Below are 20,077 nucleotides of genomic sequence, written 5' to 3' on the forward strand. Positions count from 1 at the left end.
AGCCAACAGCGACCGTCAACGACAACCAATGCGAAGCTCCAGTAACGACTGACTCTTCGCGCTACACCTACTACCGTCCACCACATCAGACCTGCTCCTGTCACCAAAAGCGTCCTTTTTGTGGCCCCCATCAACGCAAATGGCACCCTTTGCCCTGGACTTCACTCCTCAACGAAACTAACCTGGTCCCTGCATGTGACTCGCACTCCATAATGGTCAGCCTGAACTTGCGACTTTCCTTGGTCCTATACGATCAGATAACCAGGAGTGGTGCTTTTTGCATCTTGCCGATATTTACACCTAAAACTTTCAAAATTGATATCTCTATTTCTACAGATTGGATTTTTATTGTTTTGGAGATATTGTATTTATGAAAATGTACTCTTTTTTTTCTAAATTGATTTGGGATGTTTCTTGTGTTGTGTTATCACTTTATTACTATTTGTCTGCTCCATAAATTGTATACATTGCCTCTGTGTTAAGTGTGACTGCTTTTGGGCCAAGCTACCAGAGAGCTAAGCACAGGTTAATTTAGTGAGTTTTATGGTTCACCCTGAGAAGGATTGTTTTTATTATTTGAGTGGGACTTCCATCCCTCTCCGCCAGTAACCCAGTGTCTCATAACATTCTAGCACTTGTATCACAAATAATTAGATTAAATCAAACTTGCTTACATTAGTTAACTGGAAATCCTTAAAGTGGGAAATGTAACAAAAACAAAGGACTCAACACAATAAATATATTCCATGAAAAACAGAATTCTAATAGTGTCACACTTATCTTTTCAGAGCAGCAAACAAAAGAGAAAGATCACGGAGGATACAGGGCTTTATCTGGGACTGGAGATTTCTATTTTGTTTGTGTTCTTTCAAGGTTCTAAATTATAATGCTTTTTTAGAAGTGCTGCTCAGAATGGTAAATAAAGGTGCTAATGCATAATGCTAGTCTCCTGTCTTGCCATAAACGTAAAGTGTTTCAGCTACTTAAAAAAATATATTCTCTGTCTACTGAAATTCTGTTAAACCTATTAGTTGCAACTTCAAAATTGATTTAAGTCTCTCATTAGGCTTCTGGAATATGGTGCATTCTTTGGCTTTTTACACGATAAGATGATTGCATCTTTCATCACTCCATATAGTTTTGCTTGGGGACCATGCTGTTTGGGTTAGGAACCACCAGGCAACCTGAGTAGTGTATGTTACAGTCAATCTCACCAATTGTGGAATTTCTCAGTTTGTTTCAGGGATGGCTCATAATAGAGCCGTACATTAAATGTATTTATTTTGCATCACTTTACATGATATCTTTGGCCATATTCCTACCTCTGACCTGGTCAAACAATGCAGCTTTCTGTTTTGAGATTTACTTTCTTGATCTAGGTTACACAAGGAAAGTGACAACGTCGGTAGAAACTAGTGACCGAGCAAGACCAACTTATCCCAGTATTTCACACATTAAACTACGGGTTCATTTATATCGCTTAATGATCCCACCATTCCTTTTCATAACTTTACAGCTCCATTGTCAATATTTTTGGCCTAGTAGCTCTGGTTACTATAGAGAGAAAATCAATATGAAAAAATTCTTTGTACTGCTTTAGTTTGCAACAGGCCCTATCTAAGGGGATGATTACGATGGCGGGCGGACTTGAGTCCGTCCACCATCGTCACAGGAATCGGGACCACCCGGCCATGTGGCAGCGGTCCCGCACATGCAATTATAATGCGACCGCTACTGTGGTGGTCACATTGTGCATGTTACCATTGCGGCGGGTGCTGCTGGTTGCAGCAGCCGCTGCAATGCCAAAAAAGCATGTTTAGCGTTTCCCTGTACTACGTGGCTGGCACCACGTGGTGCCTGCCACCTGGTGCAGGGAACTGTATGGGAACACCATAGGTGCCCCCCAAGTGCATAATTGCATTGCCCCTGCACAAGGGTGGCCCGCAACGGGCCCCCAAAGCCAACCTCCGCCAACCTTTAAATGTCGGATCAACTGCCATTCAAAGGCAGGCGTAATGCAGCATCCTAATGTGGCGGACGGTGCCCGCTAGGCACCGCCACCATTCTAGGTATGCTGGCCTGGTCTGACAGGCAATCGTAATGATTGCCTGTGTCGGACCTGTGGCGGATGGGCTTTCCGTTTGCCAGCACTCCGCCCGCCATCCTTATCTGGCAGGCAGAGAAGGGCCGCACGATGGCACCCGCCACCATAATCAGCCCCCAAGTCTGTAATGTTAAGTTATCTGTTATTTGTAGAGGGCACTTTTGCTCCAATGCAATTGCCGTCCATATCCATTCCCCAAGAGTCCAGGCCCACTCCTCTGCAGGCCTTCCCATCCACATTCTGACATTTTGCTCTGTAGAGCTGGCAATTTTATGTTATTTTACTGAAAGGTGAGGTGGTCCTTCATTTTTATGTACACAGTTTTCTACAGCACTACACCACCAACATATATTAGTGCTCTCAACGCAGAGAGCATACAATTAGAATTAATTTGGTGACATTAGATAGGGGATATGCATTCAAACGAGTTCTATGAGGCTTGTATAATGACAGTCTTTAGCATTAGATTTGTCGTGTACACCTATATAGTATATCTTAATAAAACATTACTGTCACTCTTACAGTGAATGCAAATCTATTGTTTGTATTTTTTTTTATAGAGGTCAGCACAGTGATTCACTATTTACAGACCAACCAACATCTGTGGGCCTGGTGGACTGTTGCTTTTCTGCTGCCGGCATGTTTGGTTCAGTTCCTGAGTTTTAAATGGTTCTGGATAGATGGGCATAAACAATGCTGCTCCCTCGTTGTCATCCATGTCCTACAGTTGGGGATAATGAAGAGGTAAGAAAAGCTAGTATGCTTTTCAGTTACACAACCTTTGTTGTTTTGTACTCCTATGTCCTTTGGCAGCTCTCTTTCATGTTTTGAGTTGTTTCTGCTTTTGTTCCTTTTCTGTTGGTTTAAATGAGTTGAATTGCCATCTCTAAATTCAGACAGAAGCCAATATTCTAGGAGGATGTATGATCTCAATTTGATTAGAATTTAAATTTTGTACATAAATACCACATTTTTTTCCCTGCAAAAATGTCACCATGTAAAATATTTCTCCGAAATTGGGTAACCCAATTTACCCTTGAGGGCTTGGGTAAGACTTAATGTAAGGTGCAGGTGTTTTTTTTTACATACAACTTTGTTTGATTTCTAACAAAATCATTCTGAGAACCCAAACCAGTGGCCTTAATCAAATGAATTGTTAAACTTAATTCTAAAAAATGTTAAAAGACAAAATTAAAACAAAGATTGACTAACACGTTAAAGTAAAAGAAAACAAAATAGGACAAAAGGGTGTATTGTTTTCCTAAACAAATTATATAAATAAATAACTTGAGGGTACAAAAGTCAATTCACGTATACAAAAATGAATGAGAAAATTAGTCTTTACAATAATCTAATTTCATTGTCATTTTTGTAACAGCCCATTTTGTACATTTGAAGAAATGGTCATTGAACATTTGAGGATCATCTCCTATATAACAATGATAGAGAAAATGGGCTATAATTATCGACATTTCGGTCTTATCTTATAACAATCAGGAAGACCATCTTCAGGACCAAAAATACACATGTAAACTGAAGACCCTTAGAGTATGAATAATTATGAGCTCCTACATATTTGGCACAAATTGACAAACTCAGTTTTGACTGGATTTAGTGAATTATCCTCCAGTATTGTTATTGACGAAGCATTATATTTATCTGTATCGATAAGTCCTATTTGTGACAATGCTCAATTTTTAATAGTCCATATGGCTGTCATCGATCGGCATTCTGAATTAAGCTGAATATGTTCAATGGCAATCCCTTCAAATTTATGAAATTTGAAGTTGTTACGAAAAGGACAATGAGATGAGATTATTGTAAAGACTAATTTTTTCATTCATTTTTGTATATGTGAATTGTCTTTTGTGCCCTCAAGTTATCTATATAAATTTGTTTAGGAAAATAATACACCCTTTTGTCCTATTTTGTTTTCTTTTACTTTAGTATGTTAGTAAATCTTTGTTTTGATTTTGTCTTTTAGAATTTTTTCGAATTAAGTTTAACAATTCATTTGATTGAGGGCACTGATTTGGGTTCTCGGAACTATTTTGTTCGAAATCAAGCAAAGTTGCATGTAAAAAAATCCCTTGTGGGCACCTGCACCTGACACCATGTAAAATATAGCAGAATTTGTACATGGAAAATAGTAGTCTGAATTTTGCTGGGGAAAATATGCAATGTGACCATGCTACCTCTCCAAGGTGCGGAACTTGGATTGAGGAGGTAGTACCACCCTCTGTGTATTCCACACCAAGTTGTATTGGTATTTACAGAGTGCAATAATGTCTCTCAAAATAACAGGTAATGCTGGAAATGGTTTTTATATACTTCTCCTAAAATTATGCAGTCTATTTAATTTGCCCAAAAAAATTGTTGTAGAGTAACCTCTTCTAGTTTCTATTTATACCCTTTGTCTTCCATCTTTTAATATATTTCAGCCCTGAAGACTTTCCTTTCCTGATAAAGATGTGTTTATAAGGGATCTCCTTTAGTGCCACAGAGCACAAGAGCCTCCTTCATATTCTCAGTGCCTCCTTGTTAGAAATGGGGGTCTCTAGTTGGCAAAGGTTTGCATCTTTGTCCAAGTAGGGACCCTTCCTTCTAGTCACTATAAGGGAGTTACACTCCTAAATAACCCCTGCTCACCCCCTTGGTAGCTTGGCACGATCAGTCAGGCTTATCTTAGAGGCAGTGTGTAAAGCATTTGCACATAACCAACAGTAATACAGTGTAAGCACTACAAAAGGACACCACACCAGTTTAGAAAAATATCCAATATTTTTATATACTTAAAACAAGACCAAAACTGGTAAAAATCCACAATACAGTACTTAGAAATCTTCAGTTATCAAAATTAACTTGAAATACAGTTCCTTGAAGTCGATAGCTTCGTCTGGGACTATCACTGCGTCGTGAACAAACAATTCAAACACTTCTGGCTGACCGCAGCATCACGGGCCAGCTACGGTGTCTGGAAGACCCACAAAACCGTACCTTTAGAAATGCAGGGTGTCGGTGACCTCTCATTGAACTCCAAAAGCACCGCATCCACAGAGGTCGGTGCAGGAGTCGTAGGGCCCATGAAGTCACACGCATTGCAGATCGAACTCCTCGCGGTTGAAGTTAGGAGCGCAGGTGTCGGATGCTGTGGTGAAAAGTGCAGCGGTGCGGCATGCAGTGCCATCAGGTCGCATTGCAGGTAGCGCCTCAGCAAAGGTCGTTCAGCGGCATCGGTGAGACCATGGCTGTGGTGCGAAGTGATGCGGTGCTCGTCACGGTGCTGGCAGGTCACGGTGCAAGCAGCAGCATCGTTGTTGCTGAAGCGCTGTCCTCGGCTGACAAACTGGCGCTGGTAGGCCAAGGCAGGATGAGGACGGTGCGTTATGTAACTTACAAGCGGTGACCTCGAATCACGGTGCAAGCAGTGGCGTCGATGTCGGCATGGAGCGGGGTCGTCGGGGATACCAGGGCGACGTAGTGAAACGAAGCGGAGTGCAGTGCCCACAGGTTGCGGTGCCAGCAGCGGCTCAGAGGCGGCGTTGGTGAGAACATCGTTGTGGTGCCCCCTGCAGTGCCTTCAGGACACGGAGTCGGCAGCGACGTCATAGATGGCGTAGAGTTGCTTTTCTTCTTTTGCAGCACAAAAACACACAGTCCCCAGTGCGGATGGCAGAAGAGCTTGAAGTCTTTGATGTTCCTGAGACTTCTTGAATAGGGGGCAAGCTCTACCTCAAGCCCTTGGAGAAACTCAATAAATAAGTTGTAGAAAGTTCAAGTGCAGTCCTTTCACTGCCCAAGACAGAAGCAGCCACTGCAGGCCAACACAGCAAAGCACTCAGCAAAGTGGTAGTTCCTCCTCACAGGTTCTCCAGTTCTTCTTCTTGGCAGTCTTCTTGGTCCAAAAGAGTTCTAAAATTCTGGGGTCAAGGCCCCAATATTTATACCACAAAATCCTTTGTTCTCTGGAGACAGTGAGTGTCTGCCCAGCCAGAACCAGTTCTGTCCTCTCTAGTGCAGCTTGCGTGCCGGAGGCGGAGACCGCATTGTCCAAGGTAGACAGGATCTATTCAGATGCAAGGGAAATCTCCTCCCACCACTCTAAATGCAGACCGGGCCTATTCAGGTGCTAGTGATAACTCCTATTCGGGTGCTAGTGACAACTCCTCCCACTTCTCCGAATTCAATCCAGCTCTATTCAGCCCAGCCCTGACTCATCCAGAGTCTCTGGAGCCACTGCACATCCCCAGCCCCTGTCACTCCACAGCCAGACATTCAATTCACATCCTAGCAGAGGCACACTGGATGGCTAAGGAAGAAAATACCTACTTTCTAAAAGTGGTATTTTCAAACACAGAATGTAAAAATCACCCTCACTAAAAGATGCATTTTAACATTCTGAGTTCAGGCATACTAAACTTTATTTTCCTATCTGGTCCCAATGGGAAGTTATATTTATAAGATGTTATAAATTAACTCCCATGCTTTCCTATGGGTCAATAGTGAAAAACGAAATGCACTGTAATTCACTACCAGGATATGTCACACACATCAGTTCATGTCCTACCTTTCACATACACTGCACCCTACCCACAGAGGTACCTTGGGCCTACCTTGGGGGTGACTCACATGTAAGAAAAGGGAAGGTTAGGGCCTGTCAAGTGGGTGCACTTGCCAAGTTGACATGGCAGTTACAAACTGCGCGCAGACTCTGCAGTGGCAGGTCTGAGTTACTTTTTCAGGGCTACTCATGTGGGTGGCACAATCAGTGCTCCAGTCCCACTAGTAGCATTTGATTTACAGGTTCTGGCACACTCAGTGCACTTTACTAGGGACTGACAAGTAAATCAAATATACCAATCATGGAAACACCTCACCATAACACAATTCACCCAGAGAGCATATGCACGTTAGCACTGATCAACAGTGATAAAGTGCCCAGAGTCCTAAAACCAACAAAGACAGGTCAGGAACAAATAGGAGGAAGAAGCAAAAGGTTTGGGGATAACCCTGCAAAAAAGGGCCAATTCCAACATTCTTGTACCTACATTTGGCAACCGGAGTCGTCTTTGATGTGGTTTGCCTGAACGATTATTGTCTACGAGCTGCTTTAATTTCGACTCTGTCAAATATCTTCTGTACTAGGTCTGTGTAATGGAGATTATCATATTCTGTTCACTATGATGTTTAAGAATAAGTTTCACTGGGTCAAGCAAGCTGCTAAGCTATGAACCCCAGACATAAGAAATAATTTTAAATTAGTAACAGAATATAATGCAAATATTTCTCTACATTCTGCTGCTGTGGTCATGGGTGTATGGACATAAAGAGGATTTTAGACATTGCTGGATGTCAAAGCAAGCTGTGGAGTCTACTGCTTAAGACCTTGTTCTTCATTGTGTGATTTATGTCTTTGTTTTTACCACATGAATGTGTCCTGTGAGTTAAACTATATGGGCAATTGTATTGCCCAAACCTAGCAATAATGCATTGGAACACTATAAAGGATAGGAGAGAGACTATATTAAAGAGCAACTATATTTTACTTCTGGAAGGGAAATCTCTCTATCGTGCAGTAGGTCAGTTTATTTATGGATGTGATATTCCTTAAAATATTTCTTAATGCACCGAAGGAAAATGCTTGTTGGGGATATCTTCTTGCCCTTCTTGGTATTGACCCATGTGATGTCGCACCTGGGGATCAAGGGCATCAGAGACCTTGAGCTTGCTTGTGAGGTACAGTGGCATGCTTAACCCATGTATTCAGAGCAATATAGAAATGATGTTGCATTTTAGCACTATCATGCACATGGGTCCAACAATAATTAAACAAAAGTACGATCACACCGCAGCACCCCGTGAGACTGTTAACATTTTTCAATGGTTTTTGTTTCGTAAAGATATTCTAAAAGCTTGAAAATTGATATATTTAAATTTCGATTTGGTTTTATTGTAAGTGGCCCAACTCCATGGGTGACATCAGCTGTCTTAAAGTTTCCCATGATTGGTTTGCACAGCAGAACTTTTAATAAAGTATTCCAGTCTTCTCACACATCTTACATGAAGGTGGCAAGATGTTTATTTAAGCTTATTTGTGTTTCTGCTTGTACGTTTTTATGGAAATTAGGATTTTTGAGACACATTGTTGTGCAAATAAATTAATTCCTCCTGGAGAGAAGCTATTTTGTGGATATTCGTCCCAGAAATAGAATTTAGACGTTTTCACTTTTACATTTTAAAATTGATAGTATGATCAATCCTTTAAATAATTTTCTTTAAGTTCCTATGTTAAATATGGATTTAAAAAATGAATACACAGGTCCTTTCATAGGTCCAGCCAGCTAGAAACATATTCCAATGCACATGATCAGTTAAAAGGTAGTCTGCTATGCAGTCTTGATATGTATGAGAGAGGAGCAAAGCTGGCAGAGTGAGGGGGAAAAGATCAGATTCTGACAGTGCTAGATAAAATACTACCCCGGATCTAATTGACCTTTGGGTGCAAATGCAAAAACATCTCTTGTGAATCAAGGTACAATCGAAGAAAGTCACAAAGGAAGCAGAACAAGAAAAGAAATGAGGACTGTGTCGCTACTGCCATATGAATGAAAACGAGCAAGCAGACCTTGCTACAAATTGAGTCAGATTAAAAAGTGATGTGGCAAGACGTAGTTGCCAATATTGGCAGTAGTCTAGTTGGGATAATATCAGTAATCTTCTCAGGCTTTATCCTATGCTGAGTTTGCAGCATGCTGGGGAGGTTTCTGCTTTGCGCACCAGCTGCGATCCCTTTAAAACAATGATGGGTCTGAATAGAACTAAACTAAATTCTTTGTGTTGTCGTTGGGAACCAGGATTGGCCCTAGTTCAGATGGCCAGTCAAGAGAAGCGGTAGCTGTTTGAGCTGTTCCCGCCAGGATGATTTCAGTCTTGGACACATGGATTCACAGAAAACTCTATTGAATCAAAAAGAAAATATTTCCTGAGATATTCAGAGGTTTTGTTCCAATGGTTTAGGTTGATTTCCAGCTTGAACACACCAATCCCTGCCTGCACTTCTGTAGCTGGGACTTCTTCCCCTTGTGATAACCTGCAGTATCCCACATTTTTATCACCACTGCTATTTGATATCCATCTAGACATCTTGTTGGACAAAACAGGTTATAGAAGGAGAGGAAAGTGTCAATGTCTCTTGTTAGTTGTAACCACGCTGGTGCTGCACATGATATTTCAAGGCACGCCATGTGACCCCTTTGATTCACTGCCTGATCTGTTGATTTTAAATTATAATTGAACATCAAGTTGTTTGTGTGATATTGTATTGCTTGTAGCACTGATTTCTCGTTCAAAGGGCTGAGCTACTAGATAGACTTAAGAAAAATGATTCCCCTATCCCTGCTGCTATCCTACAGGGGCAATGATGATCCAGTGTTAGTAAAATCAGCACTGGCACTAGTTTTTACGTATTCTATAGAAATTGGACTTTTTTTGTATCTCACGTTTCAAAAGCGCGTATCTGAAAACTATTTCATAAGATGATGGTATTGAAACAAAAAAGTGCAAATTTTGTCCTTCTGATTAAAGCACACTTTTGAGGTGACCATGCAGAATAAAAACATGTACAAACTCCACTGATCATTCAGTTTTAGGCACATCATTGTCAATATCATGTGAGTGATGTATGTAGCAAGTGTAGAAGCTGTAGCCAAATAGTATACAGATATTGAATGTTAGCCAATTCTCTCCTTATATGATCCTGCACCAAACACAAAAAAAGAGTACTCTTCATTGCAGTGGCCACAGTAAAACTGCCGCTGGCACAAATGTGTTTTTGCAGTCGAATCAGGATTCCTAGTGGTGTGCATGAGTCAGCATGTTTCCCTCTGGAAATACTGTCAGGTAAATACTGCCTGCAGGAAAAATATAATGTATGGTGTAAAGCCTGGCCAAGTAAGTCCAGATAAAGAACACAAGAATATATGTTTTGCAGCCTCATGCAGGTAGTGTGTAGTTTGCATTGTCCCTCATTCCACCCTACAAAACTTGGAATGGAAATGTAATACAGCAATGGGCTATAAAATTGGTGTTATTTCCCCCAGGCAGTATTTCCTCTGAGACTGAATCCTGTGTCTGAGGCATCTGTCCTCCTTGAGCTATAGAAACTGCATCTCCCCAAAAATCCAAGATTGACTTCTGCTCCATCCCTGATTTCACCCCCTTTCCCCCCTGGCAGTCACTGTGCCATCTAGTTGGACTTAGTTTCATACCTCTGGGCAAGGAGTTCAGAGCAGGTTGCATATCTGAGGTCAACATTTTAAACTTGAAACTCCCAATGTGAAGTATAGTTTCCTACCCGAAAAACACAGGCAATCTACTCCTGCCAAGGGCCATCTTAAGCGCCTCTCCATGGTGGGAGTGAGGAGGGAACATCACCTGAACCAGTGGCTACCAATAGTGCAGCAGGTGCAGTGGCCCATGGAATCGGGGATGTCAAGAGTCCATTCCACCACAGTTAGTGGTTAGTTTTTACTACCGATTTTCTTGCATACATTACAGTCCATGGCACCCTTGCTACACCAGTTACATCCCCATATTCCCTGGAGATGTAGGGGAAGTAATTTCACCCCCGGGAAGAAATTTAAAAAAAAGAAAACTACATGTGTCAGTGCATGTTTTGCTCAATAAAAGCATTGTAGGCCTGGTTAAATTTCCATATGCTGAAATTTCACACATGCGAATACTGAAGGAAATCTATGACTAGTCCTGGAATTGTTGGGGGGGTGGGGTGGGTGTCAGACATATGCCCTCTATACCGGAGTGTTCCTATTGGAGAAATTTGCGGCCATTTTTCACGAGATTTTGATATTCAGGACTTGTATCTGTATCTTGTACCTGATCTACATGCTGATCTCTTATAACACGTATGCTATTTAATTTTATCCGTATAGGGTAAAGATCACGGTTAACATACATACATTCTTAAATTTAATCAATATAATTTAATATCAAATAATAGCCCATCCATCATGCAGGGCTTGGCTTAGTGATGTCTCTTTCTGCGATGCAAAGGGCTATCTGCTGTGAACAACAGGCTACTTGTTCAGAGTTCTTGTCCTGAATGGTGCAGTTCCACACTATCACTGCCATTGAGAAAGCTGTCCTTGTGAGCTGTACACGCGTAATGAGTTCGTTTTCCAAATCTCAAGCATTAAACGGCCGAGTACCAGGCCTTTTATTCTTGGTGTAGCCAAAGTGTTTGCATCTGGAGTTTCTGAGCTAAAAGCAGATCTCTGCCTACATTTTTTTTACTCCAAAATATGATTCATAGTTTCAGGTCTAGGTTTTAGAGTTAGCATCTTCATAATGCATCTGACAAATGTGCGCCATGCATTGTAATTCAAGAGTATAGTTAGGCTCACGGCAGTGATGCCACGTAGCCTCGTAGGGGAAGTAGCTTTGCACCCTATGAAAGTGAAGTATTTGTTGAACATGATTGTTATCCCTCTCTGTTGGACCCATTATTAGTCTGGAATGATAGAGCACTTTGCCCTTGTCTAGGGGACTGCATCCCCAACATCCAACGCGCCAGGAGGCGCCCAGGTGATCCTTGCCACGCTGGAGGCGCTTAAAAGCAATCTTGGGCTCTCGCGGGAGTCCACAAATGACAGAGAAGCACCAGCACTTTTGCCCTTGCTAGGGGACTGCATCCCCCAACATCCAATGTGCCAGGAGGCGCCCACGTGATCCTTGACGCGCCAGAGGCGCTTAAAAGCCGTCTCGGGCTCCCGCAGCATGGGACGCGCGCGGGCGTGCCCGAGCTGCGCCCGGGCATGGCCTGGGCTAAGAGCAGGACCATCTGCGCCAGGAGGAGGCCGGGCTGGGCCAGGTCTCTTGGCCCTGCATTTTGGACATAAGAATCAAGGTATTGTCACAGTTTTCCAAAATTTCACTTAGTAGCTATTAAGTTAATAGCCTTCAATTCATAAGCAATGTGATTCCCTTATGTGACTGTTCCAAGATCAAGTATCCATTGTTGGGCACAGGCCTGATTTGTCCTTCTTCGTGTCTACCAAGAGCAGTTAATTTTAAAGACCACCGACCATGGTCAAAAGGAAAGCAGGAGCTGGAGTACTGGGGGGTAACAACACCGTAACCATCGACTCATTTTTAACTAGGGTGGCCAGTGTCATCTCGAAAGAGGTAGCCCAGACGTAAAGAAGGCTCTCCTTGGAGATAGACAAAGCCACTTTGGCCCAATCTCAAGTGGACAGCCCAGGATTGGAAGGAGTTAACCCTGGACCTGTTTTATCACCCACAGTTACAGTAGACTCTCATGCTGAAACAACGATGACACTGGTGGAAGATGATTTACCTAGCCCCCACACCAAGAGGAAGAAAACAGGCTATAAAAAAGCCCCCCGTAATTCCCCACCTAAAAGGCCTTTAACATCAGCTAACCCTGATGTGGAACATTTTATTGAATTACTTTTACCAAGACTGGAATGTATATTTGATAACTATTTAGCCCAGATACGGAAAAAACAGGAGGGTTTGGATGGAAGACTTGATGCTGTTTTTCCGAAAATACTATGTCAACTGGCTGTAAGGGGATCTGTGGGAGGTGTATACTGATCATGTTGGGCTCACCAAGTCGCAAGCGTCAGAAACAGGTACACGAGACAAAGACGCAGGGCCCGGTTGTCCTATCCAGGTCAATCCTGATCCACAATACCCCTGCAATACTCAAAGGAATGTGTATCAAGACCAAAGGGGCTAGGTTGTCAATTGTGACCTGTAACCCAACTGGTAGCCCGCCACACGTGATGCAGGCGGGGGATACGGCCCAGGTAGTTCCATTCCGAGTGGCTGATCATCGCACTCACATCCGGCAGGACCTTGACGAACGAATGACACTGCTCTAGTATATCTGAGACGACCTGCTAGCCAGAAGTTCGTGCCATGTTTCTTTATACCATCCCTGGTCTGCTGAACACGTCTTGACTATCAAACAGGTTGATCTTTAATACAACGACGGCGCACTTTATTAACAGATTAACCAGCATCCACCACGGGAGTTTAAGTTCACGTCTGCTACCTAATTTGAAGCTTACCAGTTATGACCCGCCCTGTGGTCATTTGAGCACATCTTTCAGAAATGAGTCATTCGACCACCTCGGCCCTGAGATGAACTACTTAATCGAGGCACACTCTCTTTTTATTGACGTATACCCAAACCTCCATTGTTGAGGGCTACGCCTCAATTAAAACGCGTATCGCGCATGTCCCCCTCTGCTTATCAATTTGCGCCCTGATGAAGGTGTGACCCCGGTCGTGGTTTTACACCGAAACGCGCGTTGGCGCTTGTACTCCTGGCACTATTGTATTCCATCTGTATGTTTTCCATCTTGATGACACATTAGTTCATCTCCCATACAACCATCGCATTGGAATTTTGCCACTCCTACTGTTTTATGTCAATTGAGTTGTGATGAATGATTGTGTGTTGAATGTTGAGCGGGACATGTTGCTATTTCTGATATATCAATACTGTGTATTGTTTTTCCCATTTGTTGTATGTCATTAATTGTTTTCAATTTAAAAAAAAAGTACAAAAATAATCCGTTTATATAAACTTTGTATTATATGTAAACTAAAAAAGAATAAAATAAATCAGAAATGTATATTTTTGCATCCAGTCATATTGTCTAACTCTTTGTTCTGTTTAATTCTTTATACATGTCAGATTGTGGTCTCAGTTCATATTTAGTGTCTTTGACATAGGGACCTATGTTGTAGGCCCTTCCATATATGTGTGAGGGTGGGTTTCTTTTCTTGATTTACTTTGATTTCCATTCTGAGTGGCCTCACTAATATGGGAAAGTGTTAATTTAAATAAATCTTCAAAACCCCCAGTGATCAGTAATGAGACCATTGACTTGCCTCCGGAAGCAGCACCCTTGGCCATAGTCCTGGTGGGCGTCCCTCCGATCGCGCAGGGAAGTAAAGAATCTACACTGGACCTGATACACAAGGTTACACATTGGTGTAATACGAACATTGTGAATGGCCACCGGATATCTCTGGATATTACGGCCAGAAGAGTAGGCTGGGTAGGCTGCAGGGTGGGGAAAAATATTGACGGGGACTGTGTGATAGTAAACATGAGACATCCTACTCAAGTTAATGTACTGACAGAATGTTAGCTTAGGGGTAGCTCTAAAACTATGATTAGGATAGCCCCCCTCCAGTATTTTTACCCCCTGTTAATCCTTTTTCCTTTAAAAGCCCCTGGCTCCAGGCACCCAGTACGTCAAAGCCAAGCAAATCTGATAATTGTGGTCCGGTACTATATCTATCTAATAGGTACGAACTGCTGCAGACTCTACAGGATCTTAAAGTCGTAGACTGACAAGTATCATCTGAAGCTGATCGACAGGGGCTAAGAATACATGATCTGTCTGATAACAGTATCCCCTTATTGAAATGTAGAATCTGCCCCTCAACTTAGCCAAGTCATCTGCCTAGCCACTTCTGGTGCCCTATCTTTAAGTCTTGTTCCCATTGGAGCTGATAAGGGTTCTTCCCCAGGGAAAGCAGAACCCATTCTTTCCCCTAGTATAACACCCATTATGGTAGATTCTGCCTGTCTGAGGGTACTCTCATGGAATGCCCAAGGCATAGGGACTAAGGGAGATGATGTTCTCTGGCAGAGGACTTTCCAGGGCTGTCAACTGATTGCCCTACAAGAAACATGGGATACTGGTGACAGCTTCTACTTGGATGGGTTCACCTCTTTTGCCAAGCATGCAACCCCCTCTCCATCGGGAAGTGCCAGGGAGGTCTCCTTTTATTAGTTTTACTTGACTTATGCTGTAAAACGATCCGCATAGAGCATCAGTCCCCACATATCTTAGCAATAGATTTATTCAAGAACCACTACCCGTTATTAGTAAATTTCTATAATTCCTATACCAGATCCTCGGCAATTGAACATCTAGATGGCGTGGAGTGTTTCTTTGACACCTATAGAAAAAGTAAATCTACCTATTTTGAGATTGTAATCTCGGGTGATTGTAACACACATTTGTGTAACCTTAATTCGTAACCCAACTGAGGCCTATGGGGATTGTATACCTTTAAATATACATTTTGAACACACAGTCAGGCAGACTCATAGAAAGGCTACTTTCAGCAAACAATTTGTACTGTTTAGCGCAAACGGACGGAATACCCCTATTCCCACCTTTACTGGCAGGAGATGCTCTAGTACTATTGACTTCATAATGATCTCCACGTCCCTAGCTCCTGCAGTCTGTAGCATGGACATAGCATGGAGTAATTTCAGCGACCATAACCCCCTTATACTTCATCTACTATATTCATCTGCTTTTCATAAAATAGAGAATAGGGGTATCCCCAGCTCTGACATTAGCATTAAGTATCAGTCACGCAGATTGAAGTGGACAAAGGTTGTACCTGAAAGGTTTTTAGATAACCTGTATGCGGAGCTTGCAGCTGAGGTCTCAGTAGGTGTGGTTGTTAATATCCAGGACAGAGTGGTACTAAACGCTTTTGGAGTTCTAGCCAGCCAGATAGCTATTAATCTAACTGTCCCGTGCAGGGTTGATGGACATAAAGTGAAGAGGTGGTTCGATGGCACCTGTTCTGTCGCCCACAGGAAGTTAATGTTGGCTCTTGAACAAACGTTAAGAAATGAGAGCTAGATTAGGGTATGCAGAAGGGTTTATAAACCGGCCATATATGAAAGGAAGAAAGCTATCAGGGAAAAGGCCTGGGAGTGTAGTGAAAACTGGGTTTTGCCTGCACACATTGCTATGTTAGCATAAGCGTTTTAGAAGTTAAACGCCATCTTGCCACTTTGCCGCTTTTGCACACGATACTACACGCAACTCTTATAATAAGTAAAACTGCTTGCTTTTTCTTCACATGAAAACGGTCTGTTTTTCACATCCCTAGACTTACACCACGACCTTAGTCTCAACACTGTGTGCAGAAGCCTTCAAGGTCAAATAATAATGTATGCTGTTGAATTCAGGTTGATCGGCCCACGCTCTAGACACAACAAGCACACAGCTGCAAATATCTGAAACTCGGGCGCCTTTAATATTGCATTGCATGCATGATGCTGGCACTTGGAGAAAACCTTTCCAGACACAGAGAGCGTTGCTGATCCTGTGATGTGATTCACCTAAGCTGATCTTGGAGGTATGGGATTCCCCATTCAAACCTTGAGACTTTCTATTATCATAAAACTAGCTTCTAGCCAGGGGAGGGTGGTACACAAGGCGCTATAAGACCTGTTTCCACTATCATTATAATATGATTTCTCCCTTTGTGTTTTATGGAATTGTAACAATACTTATGGTTTTATTTCTAATCATTTGTCTGTTTATGTTAGCCAAAATATTGCATCTTAGAGCACGTAGTTAAAAATAAACATTTTAAGCTTTCCGTGTCTCTGATTACTCATGTTGTGGACTTGTATGAGAATAAAGACGAAAGAGTGTTCTTGATTCCCACCATTCCTGAGAGTAACCTAAGTCGCTTGATCTGAGTTGTCTAATCATTGGTAGCTTTGCTGTAGAACGGAGAATGAATGAGACACTGATGCTAGTCAGATAGGGGTTCTAGGTACTGAGGTGAGTTTTTTGGTACACCACAATTCACTGAGGTCCTGATTTACTGCGCATAGTTCTGTGCATGAGCAGAATCCCTGCAACAGGAGGACCTCGGACTAGCTAGTACATACTCCGACAGCATTAGGTTTTGGGCTGTGGTCAATAGCACGTTTTCTCAGAGACTGGAAATGAAAGTACAGGTTGCATTGTAGCACCAGAACGGTGGGTCGAGTTTTTTGGCCGCATGTACAGCGATGGTGAGTTAGAGAGGACGGATATACAGGGGGGCCCTTGTCTATCTCTGGAATCACTTCACTTTAAGGCTACTTAGGTTTATGCAGCCATCCTTGCTACAGCGGGGGGAAAAGGCACCCGTCCCAGATGGGGTGCCAGCTGACTTGTATAAGGCAGACCCCCAGTTATGGGCAACTATAGTGGCGCGGGTTTTTAATGCGGCCCTTTATCATGGGCGAAGGCTATTATTATTTAAATTTTTAAAAAGGGCGCTAAAAATGAACCTTCCTGCGATAGACCCATCTCACTCCTGGACTCAGGTGCTAAAATCATGGGCAAGGTGATTCTGAATCGTTTAACTTCGCGGCTAGAAAATTGTAATGTTATTAGGGATTTACAGTACGGTTTTAGGCAAGGGAGGGGGACACTTGACCAATGTATCAATTTGAGCTTGGTGATTTGGGAAGTACACTATTGCAAAAAGGGGTACATTGCACATGGGATTTATGGACCTAACATCGGCCGTTGATTGAGTCAACTGATCAAAACTGTGGCAGATCCTGGAGAAGTTGGGTATGGAGTCGAGCTTAGTATCTTTTTTACATTATGCCCATAATAACACCACTGCGGCGGTAAGGTTTAAGGAAGATGGCAGCTTGACGGACTCCTGGGAGCTTAAGCGAGGGGTACGTCAGGGGTGCATTCTGGCCCCTTTGATATTTACGCTTTACATAAATAAACTTGGTGACATCCTATCAGCCAGCGCTAAAGATATTCCAAGAGCAGGGGCCAAATTGGTCCCTGCTCTACTGTATTCTGATGATGCAGTATTGTTTACAAGGACTGCCATAGGCCTCCAAAACCTTTTAAATGCTTTTATCGATTTTATGGAGTCACTTGACCTGGCAACCAACTTCTCAAAATCTCACGTAATGACAATAGGCAGTAAAGTGGCCCCCAAGACTAAGTTTTTCTGCAAGGGGGTTGAATTGTCAAAAGTGTCTACCTTTCCTTACTTGGGGGTGTTGTTCGATGATCACAGGACCTGGGCTGCACAAAGGCAACTAAAAAAGAACAGATTGGCAAGAGCAGTTGGGGCTGTATGGGATTTTGCCAAAAGGTTGGGGTCTAAACCTATACCCGCCCTACTTAAGGTTTATAAAGAAAAGTGTATACCCATGGCGACATATGGTTGTGATGTATGGGCCTATAAGGATGCGAGGGATATCCAGGGGGTTGAGAATAAATGTATGTGCTGCCTCCTTGCTGTCCCTTCAAGTACCCCAGCCTTTATTTTGCATTAAGAGCTTGGCCTGGGGTACATCTCTGATCACATCGCTGTTGCACCATTGGTAAATTGGTTAAGGATTTGGTCGAGCCGCTCTACCACCCTGAACGAGATGGTCTTAGTGGACTGCATTTCCCTTGATGGGGCGCTTCGTAGCCCGTGGTTGAAATATATTAGGGAGCAAATGAGGGAGCTGGGCTGTCCGGATATGTACAGAAAACCCAGACCGTTGGGTCCGGCAGCCATCAGGGATGTCAAATTGAAGTTTTTGGCCAGGCAGCAGGCGACTAGGGAGGGCCTGGAATTAGCTAAGCCATCAGTGAGAGGTTATGTTACTATACGTTTGACCACACAGTTACAGTCCTACCTGTCATTAGTTACCAACGCACAACATTGCTTTGTCTTAACAAGATTTCGGTTGAAACAGGTATCCTGGATTTTAACCTTTCCCTAGGGATACTCAATGCCAGGTACCTTAAAGCCGTGTCCCTGTGACAGTTTCTTGGAACAGGATGTTTTGCATTTTACTTTCTTTTGTGAATTCTATGTCCCCCTTCGTAAGAAATTCATACTGTCATTATTGAGAGAGGCCAACTTCGTCCAAGTTAGGCCTGCATTATTATTTCTGCAAATGTTACCCTCTCCTGTGGTGTGGGGCCATGAGACTTAGAAAGAATATGTCCTCGCAGTAGCAACGTAATAATATTATTATATATTTTTTTTAAACATATTTTATATGTATGATTAAGGTTGTTTTTTAATTAAGTACTCCCTTTATGCATCTTATTTTGTCGTATTCTCATTAATGTACTGAGTTTTGTTGCTTGACTTTTAAAAATGTGCTTCCTGAATTAATTGTAGTACATGTATTATTTGTATGATAGGTTCTCTGCAGTGGACAAATGCATGCTCTCTCAGTGTTTCAATTGTACTGTAAAGTTTTAATGTGTCTTATTTGTTTACTTTTATGGCTTTTAATGGCCGAATAAAGTACTTGTGAATGGAGCAAATTCTAAACTGTGTCTATGAGCCTAAAAGTCAGATCTCTCCAGTGCAACCAGATGTCCACTGCGCCCTCACACCTCGTTTCAACTTCCGCCTCGACCCTTTAAATGTGGTTGGAGCCTAAGGCTGAAGGGTCAAACATAAATCTCTACAGTACCTGCAGTAATCCACTAAGGATCACACCCAGTGTCTGCCTTGGAATATGACCCTGTTGTAATGCACTTAAACCACCCTTTACCTTGCTACCTTTTTTTTTGCTTGAGAAAAATCTGGTACAGTAGAATTAGCTAGTGCCTCCGTGTTGCCAGACTGTTTGTATTATTTTATTTATGGCTGTATTTATATTTTAACTGAGGTGGATATGATTGGTAAAGTGACAGGAGCTGGAAAAGAAAAGGTGCATGATTTTACAAAGTTGGGTGTGTGTCAAATAATGTGGGAAAGTTAGAATTCCTGCATTTGTACGGAGGAGTAAGAAAAATGAAGGCAGAACGCATCCCAAGAATTAAATATGGAGGGCTTCAGGGTAACAGCAGAGAACTTTTGGGATTAAATTGGCCCTATTAGACCTATTAGGTGTTAGTGCTGTAGGCAGAAGTAGGGCTAGCCTGTCTAGGCCTGAGTGGCGCCAGGGGTCAATATGACTGCAAGATTCCTTTTTAAAACAGCCTTACCACACTGGGGATCGGATCTTCCTAGGGCTGTATCAATGTACCCACTACATGTGATGCACCTACCGAACATGACCTCAAGGTTGGTTACATGAACTCACATTATGCAGCTATGCAGTTCTGTCTTAGATGAGCA

At 42.5% G+C, this 20,077-nt stretch overlaps 1 protein-coding gene across 1 annotated transcript in view; it reads left to right on the plus strand.

Moving 5' to 3' along the window:
• XKR5 (XK related 5) overlaps positions 1-20,077 on the plus strand; it is a 217,016-nt gene that overhangs the window by 85,434 nt on the left and 111,505 nt on the right. The window contains exon 2 of the mRNA XM_085610441.1: positions 2,665-2,848. Coding sequence (XP_085466567.1) covers positions 2,665-2,848 — 184 coding nt within the window. The remainder of the gene's footprint in view (positions 1-2,664; positions 2,849-20,077) is intronic.

This window comes from Triturus cristatus, chromosome 6 (assembly GCF_964204655.1).
Source record: "Triturus cristatus chromosome 6, aTriCri1.1, whole genome shotgun sequence".
In the NCBI taxonomy this organism is placed as follows: domain Eukaryota; kingdom Metazoa; phylum Chordata; class Amphibia; order Caudata; family Salamandridae; genus Triturus; species Triturus cristatus.